This window comes from Pinus tabuliformis, chromosome 3_1 (assembly GCF_031772625.1).
Source record: "Pinus tabuliformis cultivar Carrire ecotype Pingquan chromosome 3_1, CPIR1, whole genome shotgun sequence".
NCBI lineage: Eukaryota > Viridiplantae > Streptophyta > Pinopsida > Pinales > Pinaceae > Pinus > Pinus tabuliformis.
The window spans coordinates 937,382,031-937,395,677 of NC_142301.1; the positions used below are offsets into that span (position 1 = coordinate 937,382,031).

The 13,647-nt window shown below is 36.6% G+C and overlaps 1 protein-coding gene across 1 annotated transcript; it reads left to right on the forward strand.

The window, feature by feature from the left end:
- The first annotated feature begins 11,187 nt into the window (after window positions 1-11,187).
- Window positions 11,188-12,349, forward strand: LOC149190856 (uncharacterized). The gene is given in 2 exon segments (XM_089410607.1): window positions 11,188-11,689; window positions 11,925-12,349. Coding segments are annotated over 2 exon segments (927 nt in total).
- The last annotated feature ends 1,298 nt before the right edge of the window (window positions 12,350-13,647 follow it).

The following is a 13,647-nucleotide window of genomic DNA, read 5'->3' on the forward strand; positions in this document are numbered from 1 at the left end:
ATTTTTTCTTTTTCTTCTTTGGATGCATATTTTGTGATATATTTTTATACGTCATGGATCGAGAGTACTGGTTGGCAGTCAACATTTTCACGACAAATAGATAGGATGGTAGGGTTATGGGTATTGATTTTATCATCGTTGTGAGCAGGGGTGTATGTTTTTTGGCCATTGGAGTCAATGAACTTGGATGATTTTGGATGTACTTCCCAAGGTGGTTTGTAGTGACATTTGAATGAGGAAACTTTATTTCTTAGGCATGTGCTTTAGGTGCATTTTTTGTATCGTTCAATGCAAATGATGAGTTGTTCTTAAGAATTGAAAGGATTGGTTCTGAAAATATGTGGCATGGACAATAGGCAAGGGTCTTCTAAATTTTCCTGAGTAATTGGTTGGTTTGAAAGAGGAGGAAGGCGAGGGTTCCAAGCTAAAATATATTTGTCAAAGAATTGCGTAGCAATATCAACTGCTTTTGTGTCTTCCCAGTTGAGGCTTTCCATATCAGGTGCATTTTCTATCCAAAGGAAACCATGGATGTGTGCGGATCCTCTATGCTACCATTCACACCTGGGAAGTATGCATTTTTTGTAAGATAATTTTGTATTACTTGAGGTTTGTTGTGTAGATAAATATGAAAGAAATGTGGTAGAGTGCGTACCTGTACCAGTAGTATTTTGTCTCCAAGTGCAATTCACGGAATGTTGTGAATCTATGGTGCATATATAGTGATGTTAAATAGGGGTTAGAGATAATGTTATTATTTCTCCATTTTTGTTGTTTTGCAATATGACACTGGGCTAAGCCGACACTGGTTTAATGTACTTTAATTAAGTTTTAAGGCCACTTCATTTAATATCATGCGGAAACATTTAATTAGACTAACCCAAAGTCTAAACCTTCATTTAACCTTTGCATCGGGACTTTATAACTCCACCTTCATTAAACTTTAGTTTATATATACCCTGCACATATTAAATCCTAAGTCCATACCATGGTCTCCGACTTTGGTTAAAACCCGACTTAAACCCAAAATACCTTTATCCGCTTTATTTCTATTATAATTCCTATATAATAGAAATACACCACAAACACACGTAAACTTTACCTTTTCACCAATCTTCAGCCTTTGCAAATTTTCCTATGTTTACCTTTATCTAATCAATCCTCCACCGTTGATTTCAATCTATCAGATCAACAGTTGTAGCGTGATCTCCATTCATCCTCTGGAACTCAAATACATTTAAGCTTGTGTTGATAAACTTTCAGGTCCGCTCTTTCCCAAGTCTTATCGGCTTCAACCTCCTCCATAGATCTCATTGTCCCATCCAACGGTTGATATTACACCCGATCAATGAAACTAATTGTTGATCCTCCACTGTAGATCAAAACCATATATGATTCAACGGTCCACAACGATATCAACCGGACAACTTGTACGAGGATTACCCGCCTAATAAAACAGTTTCCTCTATCCTTCGACGTGCTACATGTTAGCTTCTTAATGGAATCGGGTGACTCTTCTCCATTACCACTTACCACCTTTACTCCGTCCGATAACCCGCTTTCGCTTCTAAACCTACCTTTATTCTTTGATTAATGCCCAAGCTATTTTTTTTTTTTTCTGTATAAAGACTAATTCTATTAAGAGAGGAAAAATATAGTACAAACAGGCTTGCGAGAAAGCGAAGCAAAAAGCGAGGGAGCCAATGGAGATAGGCTCTCTACCTCGCTCCTTAGAAACAGACAAGGGAAGGCTAAGGCCAAAGAGAACACGGAGAAGCAAAAGAAAGAACTGAGCAGAGAAAACTACCCTGAGGGGTCAGTTCCTACCACCCGACATTTTTTTCCTTTTTTCTTGCTTACTTTGACCCACCCAGAGGAGTTTGGCTGAGCCATTACAAGTTGTAGACTATTCTGCACTGGCGGCGGAATATCCTTATCAGAGTCTGAGGACGAAGAAGAATGAGTACGTTTCTGAGAAATCTGAGGGTCAGATGGGACTGCCGGGTCGACCGAGGGAGCGTCCATCGGAGTCTCATCATTTTGCCCGTCTGCTATGGTTTCCTCCTCATCCGAGCTGGAGAAGTCTAAATCGTTCATACGACGGGGTGGCTCACAAGGATTCCAGCGCTTGGATTTGGGCTTGCGTTTCAGATTCTTCTTTTTGTCGAGGAACTGGGTGCAGGTACTCTGGAGGTGTCCCGCTTGATAACAATGTCGGCAACGGAAGGCTGTATTCTCGTAATCCAATGGTTGAGTCCAGTGGAAATCTCCCATCTTGAGATTGATCTGATCCGGCAGTCCTTTGCTGATATCTATTTCTGCGCACAGTCTGCCATAAGTGTAGAGACCATTATCCTTTCTGGAAATATCTGTAGCTAGGTAGCGTCCCAAAGTGTCTCCAATGGCTAGGAAGACAGAGTAATGCCAAAGATGTGCCGGAAGATTCGGGAGCCTGACCCAAATGGGAATCTTGGTGATGATGGCTGTAGAAGGGTCAAATTCTGGAAACCAAGGGGTGAGAAAAAGCCCAGCTGAGCCCCAGAACCAAGGGCCTCCCGTTAAGACCTTTTGGTAGTCTTCATTTGAGTAAAAAACCACAATGAAGAATCCTTTTGAACATAGGTAGATCTTGCTTTTATTGGTCCAAGAGTCATGGATCCATTGATATAGCTCTGCTGTGCGAGGCCAAAGCCCATTAAATCTGCATATAAGTGCAGATTCTGCAAATGTTTGGTAGCGATTTTCAAGCTCAGGATGAGAGCAGTTGATAGAAGGAATTTCCTCTGATTTGTCTACCAGAAACTGTTTTGGAGCCCCATTTGGTTGGGCTGCTTTCGAAGAGGTTTGAGGTTGGGCATCATTTTTGCAAGCTGCATCTTTATAAGAAAAAGAAGGGGCAGAGGAAGTCTGCCCAAAGGACCCTCCTCTTAACCGAAAGGAAACCCCAATAGAAGCGTCCTTATGAATGCTGTAGAAGGAAAGAGGAAGGGTATTCATAAGTTGCTTACCCTGATATAGCAGCCTGAGATAAGATGAGGGGATCCTCAGCCGGCGTTCGAGTTTTTGCAGGAGATCTTGCACAAGATCTGTTGCGTGAACCCATTGCATCATCGTCTTGCTCATAAGTTTGATTTGGATCTGAAATGCCTGTGTCTCTTCAGATCGGTCTGGCTGGTTCAATGGATGAATCTGCTTCCAGCAAATCAGATTCACCGGTCTTGGAGCGATGGCTGAAGCTGGACTCGGAGCACAGAGGATGTGTGCTGCTAACCTTAAAACTTCTGCGCGCATGCCCAGCAAAAACAAGAAGCAGAAGCGTTGCTTGCTTACAGCAGATCTGAGATCTGGAGCATGCCATCCGCAGAAAAGGGATGAGGTGGATATAGATATCCTTATCTGAATCTTTGGCTCTTTGCTTCGGAGAATGAGATCGACCCTGATTGTTGCAGGAGAAAAGGGGCGGAGCGGTTCACGGGCCTCGCACGCTGTTCCTTTAGCTGCCCTTTTCTTCCATTTGATATCGCTTAGTAGAACCGGCCTTTCCACGCATTTCTGGAGGCGGCAGTCCCTGGCTTGATCTGCAGTGAGCAGGAGCGCTTCAATATCGTTGAATAATCCTAGGTTAAGAAACTCCCGACCTCCAAAATCGAAGTGCTTTGCAGGTGTGGTCGCGAGAAGGGGCAAAGAGCAGACCAGAGCCCCATGCAGAGAAACCTCCCGGCTTGGACTGCCCTTCCTGTCGACATGATGAATGAAACCTAGGGTTGCAGAGGCGGCCAGGGGCGCGGCATCCATTCCAGTCATTGCTCGCTCTCTTCCCAGCATTTTCTCGAGGGCAAAAGTATCTCTCTCATCAATATTCTAATGCCCAAGCTATTTAACGCTTAATGACCGTAGATATTCTACCATCAACAACTGTGACAGCTCTCCAGATTCCTCTTCCGCTAACTATTAAATTGATCTCCATCGTTCATTTCTTGATTCCATTCTACGCGACTTAATCCTGGACGCTTATTTCCTTCGATCTCATCCTTTGATCTCCAAGATCCAACGGCTCCTATGCACGTTTACTTCACTTCTTCGTTCCTTTACTTTCTTCGGTTTTACATCATTTATTCAGTGTTCTCTGTGGTTCAGGTTTCTTCCAGGGTTCTGTATTTAATTGTTCTGCAACATTATTTCTTCCTCTTGGACTTAACTCCGCTCATGCCTTTATGTTTCCTTCACCTTCAATACACATTAAAGGCTTCCTCCTAACTATTTGTGTGTATAAAGCTCGTAACACTTCTCTGTTACTCTTCTTTGTATTTCACCTTCTGATTTTGCACCTGCAACCTATGTTACACAGAATAATTCAAGATCACACACGATCTGTATCTCAATTACTTAATACACACACATGAACTCAAAATCGAGTTGTTTGTATCAATAAACAGATATTTACATAAGAGTCTCTTTCTCTCTCTCTCTGGCCTGATCTTCTGTATCAGTGGCCTCTGTTTTCCTACTTGCCCATAGGCTTACAATCAAACCTCTAACTCACACCTCTAACTACTAACTTGACTCGACTAACTCTTTCTCTACCTTTTTGGCTTACATTTATACAAAAGGATTCTATAACCAATTTCTAGTTTAGATCCATAACCTTCTCAACAAAATCCTAAAATATCTTCCTTATCTCTAAGGATCCTCTTTAATCCACAAAATCATGAACTAACTCCTAATCTAAGATTTACACCTAATTCTCAAATCTCTCAATCTATCCTAAATCTCTCATGTTATCCTACATTCGAGAACATTTACAAATATGCCTCACAATACGTAATTAAATCTCTATTATAGATTTTCTCATTAAAATCATTCAAAACCTTAGTAATTACATTAATTTGAACACTTAGGAAACCAACTTCCTTAAAACACAAGACCCCTATGCCTACTAAAATACAATGATTTTCTTGAGTTGAATGCTCCTGCATCACAATATCAGGAGGTTGAAATTCGAGCATGACTGCATGAAGATCATGTCATTTTGTATCATCTACACTTAATGTGAAGAACAATGCCGGGCAACCGAGATGAGAAATCAGGTCTACTAGTTCATTTTTAGCTTTGTGTCAAAAATATCTTGTGCCACGCAAAGAGCAACTGAATCGCATAACTTGTTCTGCCAATTGCTCGGATGGAAATTGTTCTAATCGGATGTTCATATCTTGAATATATGTTGGAAAGTTATCTACAATGTTTTTTTTTTACAAAAATGGAGGTTGTTGCTTAACTGCAATGTCACATCATGAGATTGTATATGTAGTAACGAAAGTGTGGGTGCTTGTCGAACTTGCTATCGTGGTAACGAAAGAGATGAAGTGTGTATTCATGTAACTGCACTGCTTTCATTCTTAGTTGATTTGGACTTGCAGCTCCTGTGGGGAAAGGATGGGTAAAGCCATAGAGAGTAGACATTTTGTGTTATATTCATTGATTGGGGATAGGCCAATTGGTGGCCATTCAATTGCAATATCAGAATGGTGGTTGTAGGCATGTAAATAATGTCTTATTTATTGGATTTATGTATTTGTATTGGGAACAATGGGTATAAATGATGATGTGTGGTGCAGGTATGGGTTTGCGGAATCTTCAGTGGGGTCAAGTGGTGTTTCAGGTGATAGATGGGCAGTTTTATATGTGGTATTGGAATGACAAAGGAAGGAGGATACATGAGTGGGGAATGTTTGTAAGGATGCTAGTGTGTTGTTATCAATACGATCATTCTTATAGTATGGGTCATTTTCCAATTTGTATTCTAATGCAACGAGCACATGCTGTCTAATGAAAATGAAATCATAAGCACAACGGTCATTACTATGACAGATGACAATTAGAATGTCCAAGTCTTCAACACGTCATGGAAACATGCTTGTGATTTTTATAATGTCTCTTGGGAAAAAAATTGTGTGGCGCGTGTATTTATATTGGCCACCACGTGCGTGTGTTACTTGGAGTATAGGGTTAACCCTAACAATGAGCATTTCTTCTATTTGTGAAAGGGAATCAAGGACGGGTGGTTTAGGACCAAGGTCCATGTTGTTTGATAATGAGACCTTTTATTTCAAATATGCATCTGGAGCAACAATACATTTGGTTTGAATTGTGGATGTTTATTCCAGGATATGATTCAAGACAAATGGAGCATAGAAATTTAGGTGAAAGTTTATCGAAATTTGCACGGAATTATTGTTGTGCATCAATAGTGTGAACATTCTTGAAATCATGTGCAATGGTGGGGGTTTGGCAATGAGTTATGGATGTATTTGTTTGGGAGATTTTCTCAAAAGATAGAGAATTTGATAATTGGAAATGAATATTGCTTTTGGGGTGGGAAGTGGTAAATACAGAGAGTTTTGATGGCAAATGTGAATTTGCATCATATGTTTTGGACGACGAATGTTGGTTTTTATTTTGCTTTTTGTTTTTGTGGGAATATGTGATGCCTTTTTTTCCTGATAAAGTTCACATCGACATGCATTTATTTGTTCTCTATTTGTTGCATAGTATCTTTGGGCACATTCATCATTACAAGAAGTAGACATTTGCACAATTTATGGTACCTATAGGCAAGAGAGGGGAAAAAATGAATGTTATTTGGAGAGAGAACAACCATGTTATTGTATAAAAGGGAAAGAGAAAAAATAAATTGAAGTTTTGAATAGTTTTATGTTAATTTATCATTAGGACAATGTGTTTGAAAGAACATTTAAGTAATTTGTAACTATACATGTAGATAATTGCATGTGTAATGCATCAAGTTCGCTCATTGGTTAAAATAAAGAAAGTAAAAAGAATGTGAATAAGTGTACATACACAATGCAATAATAGAAACAATGGAGGACGAATATTTATTTTAATAATAAATAGGAGAATTTTCCGAGAAGGCGTACAATATTTTATGGTCTAAAATTGTATTTATAAAGTAAGATAATACAAACTATCAAAAAGCGAAAAGTACATGTAACGATATCTATCTATGATATCGACATGTTATCGATTGCTCGAAGGATGTTGGTGCATTGTGTTGTGAATTGCAACCTTTCTTCTTTCATGATAACACATTTCAACTCTGGTATTCCTTTAAATATTTTTGTCTTTACTAATAGTGTGAAGATGTGATCTGTCCATAGTGCTTTGGAGACAATTTTCTTGATTATATCTGGATCTGAGGATAACAAATAGAAGTCCTTTGCATTAATCCCAAGAATTGTAGATGCGTGTCTTTGAAAGAAGTTGTTGAAGCTAGCTCAGCAGTGTGATCTTGTATGTCGATCTTAAGTAAGTATCTGTAATGACAGTCAGTTACTTCAATGATGCATTTTGGGTAATACCATATGCGTGTATTTTGTGGAATAAATTTTTTCATGCATTTTTTCCCATCAACGATAGATGGGAAAGAAAGGTAGTAAAAATTGTCTATCCAAATTTTTGTTATTGTGCCCTTTAGTTGGAAGAATGTAGGTTTCTTTAAGGAATCAATATTGTAAATATCAACAGTTGTTATTTTTTTTGGTTGATGGCCAAAAGGAGGTGAATATATTATTGTTAAGGATGTAGAAATTATAGTGGAACCTTCTTTTTTAAACCATGACTTTAGCGTGTGGGCCTCTTCAATGTCAGGATCTACAAGAATAACGGATCTTGTTGTAGTGCCGACATTTTTTCCATTAAATTCTCCAACACAGGCAGACTTGATTGCGGTGATGGGGTTATTTCCTGCAACACATGAGGATATTTCTTGTGATACAACATCAAAATTTCCTCCCCAAAAGATCACATCCATGTTATACCCAGACATGTCTTGAAGGTGTACTGTTTGTTTAATAATTCTAGAGCTGTCTTTTCTACGTATAGTGCACAGAATGGAAATGTCAGTGACAATACCAAGGACATCAACAATCGAGTTGACGTTTGTTGTTATGATATCATTGATTGATTTTATATTGAAATGCACCATTGGGTTGCATGTTTTTTTGCTGGCAACATGGTCTATGGTAGATGTTGCATTTAACAAAATTTCCCAATCATTGTTTAAATGGTTGTATTACTTATTAGCCATTTTCACATTCCCTTTTGAGACAATGTAGACATTTCCAGGTTGGATTTTGTCAAAAAAATAATCGATGACATTGTTGAAACAAGAAATATGTATTTGTTTGCCTTTTGTATCGAACAGGTCAAAGCTAAACACTTTACTGGGTCCGTATTGATTTTGAAATTGTCGAAGAGGTGTTTTTCTTTGAACATAGCCTTTTATGCACCAGTTTGAATGGTAAGGGTTTAGTGCTCTGACAGGAATATGGAATGGCATGACAGATTGAGTTGGAGTAGGTGGAAGAGGGCAGTGCATTTTTTATGAAGGATCTTGGTTCGATGAGGAGGGAGTGTCGTCTTTAGAAGTGATCGGAGTACTCAATTTTTTTGGATTACCAATTAAGGGCGCAGATGAAGCAGAAATCTCAAAGTCTATTAGTGTTATAGACCTACACCGTAAATGATAGTCATAGAAGTAAATGTTAGGCTTAGAAGTGGTATCGACAAAATTTGTAAAGTTAAAATAAGAAATTTATAACAAACTTACATTGATGGACCAATAGCTGAAGTAGTCCAACTTTTAACATGTATAATAGAACCCTTTTGCAGCAAGGTTGTTGCTATGAGGTCATTGAAATCTGTTGGAAGCATAAGGTGTTTCATATGTGTGTTATTAGAGATGGTAGTGCGATATCATAGAGTTGAACTTTGCATTGATTGAATGGGGTCAAGTTCAACAATGGTTGAATATGAGTTGATCCAGAGAACATTGAGAAAATAGTATTCTCAGTAAGTTTTGTTGTCATTTTCTAAAAGTAGAGATAAAAAAATTACTATATAGAACAAAATTCATAAAGGTGTTTTTTTCTTTAAAATTGTTTATATGTGGTTTTCCTTGCATTAGACGTTTAACATTCATAACATTACTATAACACTACAAGAAAATTTGTGAACTAAGGGGCAACAATCATGTTCATATTGTTTGTAAATGAGTGATTATCTAGACTTGTAAAAGTAAAGATGAAGAGATTTATGACACCAACTTCCATATGATCATCCTCTTTCAAACATAGTTAAAATTGTAAATTGAAAATTTCACAAACCTACCCATGATAAAAACAATCAGACGGCTTCGCTAGCACCCGATTATAATATTCAATAAACCTGTGCTGATTGCATAGGCAATCAAAATAAAACCACTCCAACTCTTCATCTTTTGGAGGGAACATTAGTGGATGGAAAGCATTAGAAATGAGTAGAACCTTTTATCAAGGTTGTGATGTGATGGTCATCTATGCATGTTCAACTATTAATGGTTGATGGTTTTACCTAATAAAACATAACCTTAAATATTGATTCATTAGCGTACAATGAAGGCACAAAGTATGCCATTGATATTATAAAAGTATAAATTCTTTTCTCCTAATTGGGGGGCAACCACTGAATGAACCAGTGATTCAATATGGTCCTTTTATTATGAAAAATAAAGAGTAAATAATTCAAGCTATTGAAAATTACCAACGTTCTAGAAATGGATTTGATAGAGCTGTTGGCTGGCGTTATAATCCTGTTGAGCTTAGTGATGTTGAACGCAAAGCATATTGAACTCAAAACTCAGTGTCGTTGGCTGGCGTTATAATCATGTTGGACTTAGTAACGCTGAACACATAGCATATTTAATTCAAAACTATGATACCAAAGGTATTGTTATTAACATGCCCTCTAGAGGATCAGATATAATGCTCTAGAAGTACATTCACAAATTTGTTTCCCTATATCATTTGAAAGGAAGGTGATTTCAACAATGCCCTGTTGTCAATATCGATATTGAGTTCAAAAAATTCAAATAGTGTTTTTTATTTTGGAATAATCATATGGCATTGGTTTTGCCCAGAGGTGGAGCACTAAGCCTTTACCATGAGAAGACGGTGGGGTAGGTACCTAGGATCACTCTTGGGGTTCTGTATATGCGGCTGAGCATTGCGTTGAAATGCATTTGAGACCATCCTTGTGCAATTATGAAGTGTAACAGTATTAAAGGATATGATTAAGGCTCTGCAATAGTAAAAATATATAAAGACTAATTGTAAGGAAATTACCTATGTATCGTAACTTCAAACTACATCCAATAATATATTTATGAGTATTCACAACAAAAAAATATGAAATAAAAAATACACAATATTTGAGAGAGAAACGTATACTATTTCATAGAGCGGAAAAGAGAGGGCTAGAAATTTTTAACAGTGCATTCTTCTAAGATGATTGTAAAGACTACAGATATGATACATCATAGAATGTGGAGCCTACAAATTACATTTTGTTCAAAAGATAAAGCTTAGAGGAGTACTTAAATTTCACCCCTTTAAAATTAATTAAACATCATTGAATATTTTAACAGAAAAATGTTAAGATGCATTGATGCATCCTTTTGAAGTGATGCATTTTATCATGCTTACAAATTTATGCAGACTTACCTGCACAATAACATTTATTGTGTGCATTATGTCAATGACCTAAATATCAACATATCTATTCACTTTTTCTAAATGCTGTAAAGAACCAAAAATCTGGAAATATTCGTAAATGTGTATAAATATTTATAGGCACACTCCCTATACCTCAAGCTTTTTGGTTTCAACTTCAGCTTTGGTAGTCTGGAGATTTATCCAAGGTTCAATTATTGCTTCTTCTCACTAATATCTAAAATTTATAGATAACCTGAATGCTCAAACATTTTATTGTGAAAATTATATATAACAAATGTTAGAAATATCTTAAAGGAAATATTTAACAATGAATAAGAAGCATTCAAGCAATTCCACTTTATCCATTAAAGAGACCAATGAATAGGATAGCTAAGGCTAAATGAAATAATGTATTCTCTATCTATGATAAGAAAACATTAAAACTTAAGGTGATGACCTTATTATGAAGATGATAAATAACTTGTCCTTTTGGAAGTCTTGTAATATTATACCCATGCTAAAGCTTAATGTATGGAAACTATTGTCAAAACCAAAATCATTAAGGAATTTTAAAGGTTGGTTGTGTATAAGGAGATAAGCATCATTGCACATTTTAATTCAAGGAAAAGAACATTAATGGATGGATTCTGTTCGCAATGGGAGTTGTAAATGGTTTGACCCTATATATGAAACAACAAGACTTCTTCAGGATGCCAAAACCAAAAAAAATGATGAAAAGCTATTCAAGCTTGTTGTTTCAATGGTCTCCTCTCGGCATGGCATCCTTGGAGAGGCTAGCATCAACTTAGAAGATTTTTCAAAAGTTGTAAAGCCAGCGTTTGTCTCTCTTCCCCTTCAAAGCTGCAGTTTTTGTACTACTTTACATGGTACAGTCCAACCACTTACTTCAAAGACAGGATTTAGAAAATTTGAGCAGCAAAGAGAGATTATCGAAAGAGGTTTTCATATACCACAGACTGTTGACAATGAACCTCATAGAAATACCTTAGCTACTGAAGACAATGTAGACAACCATGATGTTAAGGACACATCCTGTGCCATCTTAGCAATACACTTGAGTTTTGATGGTCTAGACACCTCATCCAATCAACCAAGTACTGAAGGAAATGAAAACTATAGAGGTTGTTTGATGATTCATGATCCGGATTAACCACAGTCTTCAGTTCATTCTGCCAACGTTTCAAACCCCAAAGGGGGTCCATCATCAGGGCAAATTAGAAAGAATAAGAATGAGAGATTATCCTGATGATGGACCCCCTTTGGGGTTTGAAACGTTGGCAGAATGAACTGAAGACTGTGGTTAATCCGGATCATGAATCAAAAAACTCCCACAGAAGCCTAAAATCTAATATAGAGGTTGTGTTGTTGATGATGTTCTATCACCTTCAGGTCAAAGACAAGAGGTGCCTTATACTAATGAAATTAACAACAAAAAAGGTGGAATTCATCAAGATGCAACAAGGTTTCTTTCATCTCCTAGCCATATTTGCAAGGCTACATAATCATTTAACAGTATTGGTCAATAATTGTCATGTTCAAGGCAAACAGAAAGGTCAAGTGGTGAATGGAAATATGGGTGGAGTTCATATCATTGTATCGACAACGATGCACTAAATGTTTATGAAGAAAATGAAAGGCTTAAAGCAAATCTACAAATGATTGAATCTTCAATTGTGCAACTCAAGAGGGAAGTTGGCTCATTAGAGAGACAAGCAGAACATCAAGTTCCAAAAATAGAAACACTTACAAAACTTCTTATTGTGTATCATGTTACATATTGATTTGGTTGCATCATTTAGATATATTGTCTACGCTCTTATAATTCCAGTTGCAAATTTACAAAGCAATATTAGATTATATTGGTTAGCATTGTTGACAGGGACATATGAAGGGTTGGCATGCAAAAATATCCATCATATAATATCCATAATGCATTGAAAATAAGGAAGGGTTTTCATGGAAAAACCACAATAATTAAGGAAGTTTAAAGATTAGTTGTGTATAATGAGATAAGCATTATTGCACATTTTAATACAAGGACAAGAACATTAGTGAATGGCAAGCATTAGAAATGAGTAGTGCCTATTATTAGGCTTGTAACTTGATGGTCATCTATTCCTGTTTAGCTATTAATGTTAAGCAAGGTAGAAGTTGACTCAATTCATTGTTCCTGGCATACAAAAAAGTAAGTGATGTAGCTTAGAAATCAATGATATGAAGCAATCATGTACAAACTTATGATAGTTATAGTAGTTAAAAAGCTTTCTCCAATACAAAGTAATAGGGTCACATATTTGGAAATTGATATTCCAATGGTAAAATGACCCTCATTAGTTATTCAAAATTTCTACAATTAGTTGAATGAATGTCCTAAGTTGATCAAACTATCTCTAGTCATTCAAATGACCCTCCTTATTCAATTAATGCAACCATTCTCAAACCTTCATGTAGACGATGGGTATGAGGATATGTTGAGAAAATAAGGTGATGTATAGGTTTGTTCTTTCAAAAATCTATCAAGATGAACCACAATTCCACTTATCCCCACATTTAATCGCGCTATGTCAATATTATACCCATGCTAGAGCTTAATGTATGGAAACTATTGTCAAAACCACAATCATTAAGGAAGTTTAAAGGTTGGCTATGTATAAGGTCAAAATTATCAAAAATGTATTATATTTTATCTTTACTGTTGTATCTCTAGGGTACAAATAGTGATTATGAAATTCTTGCTCACAAGATGACCAAGAACAAGGCAACATGCCAACCCAATTTGTGAAGTAGTACCATTTCATGTTCAAACAAAAAACACTTTATTGATAGGATATCAATTTACAAAATCGAAAAGTGAAGGAGGCTAACCAATTTACAAATATCTCTAGGGCTAGAACCTTTTGGAACATTCTCATCCATAGGCATCTAGAACATGAAAACTTTACTCTTTAGTTGATTCTTCAGTAATGTATTCTCTATCTATGATAAGAAAACAATAAAACTTAAGGTGATGACCTTATTATGAAGATGATAAATAACCTTGTCCTTATGGAAGTCTTTCAAAATTGACAACAAAAAGGGT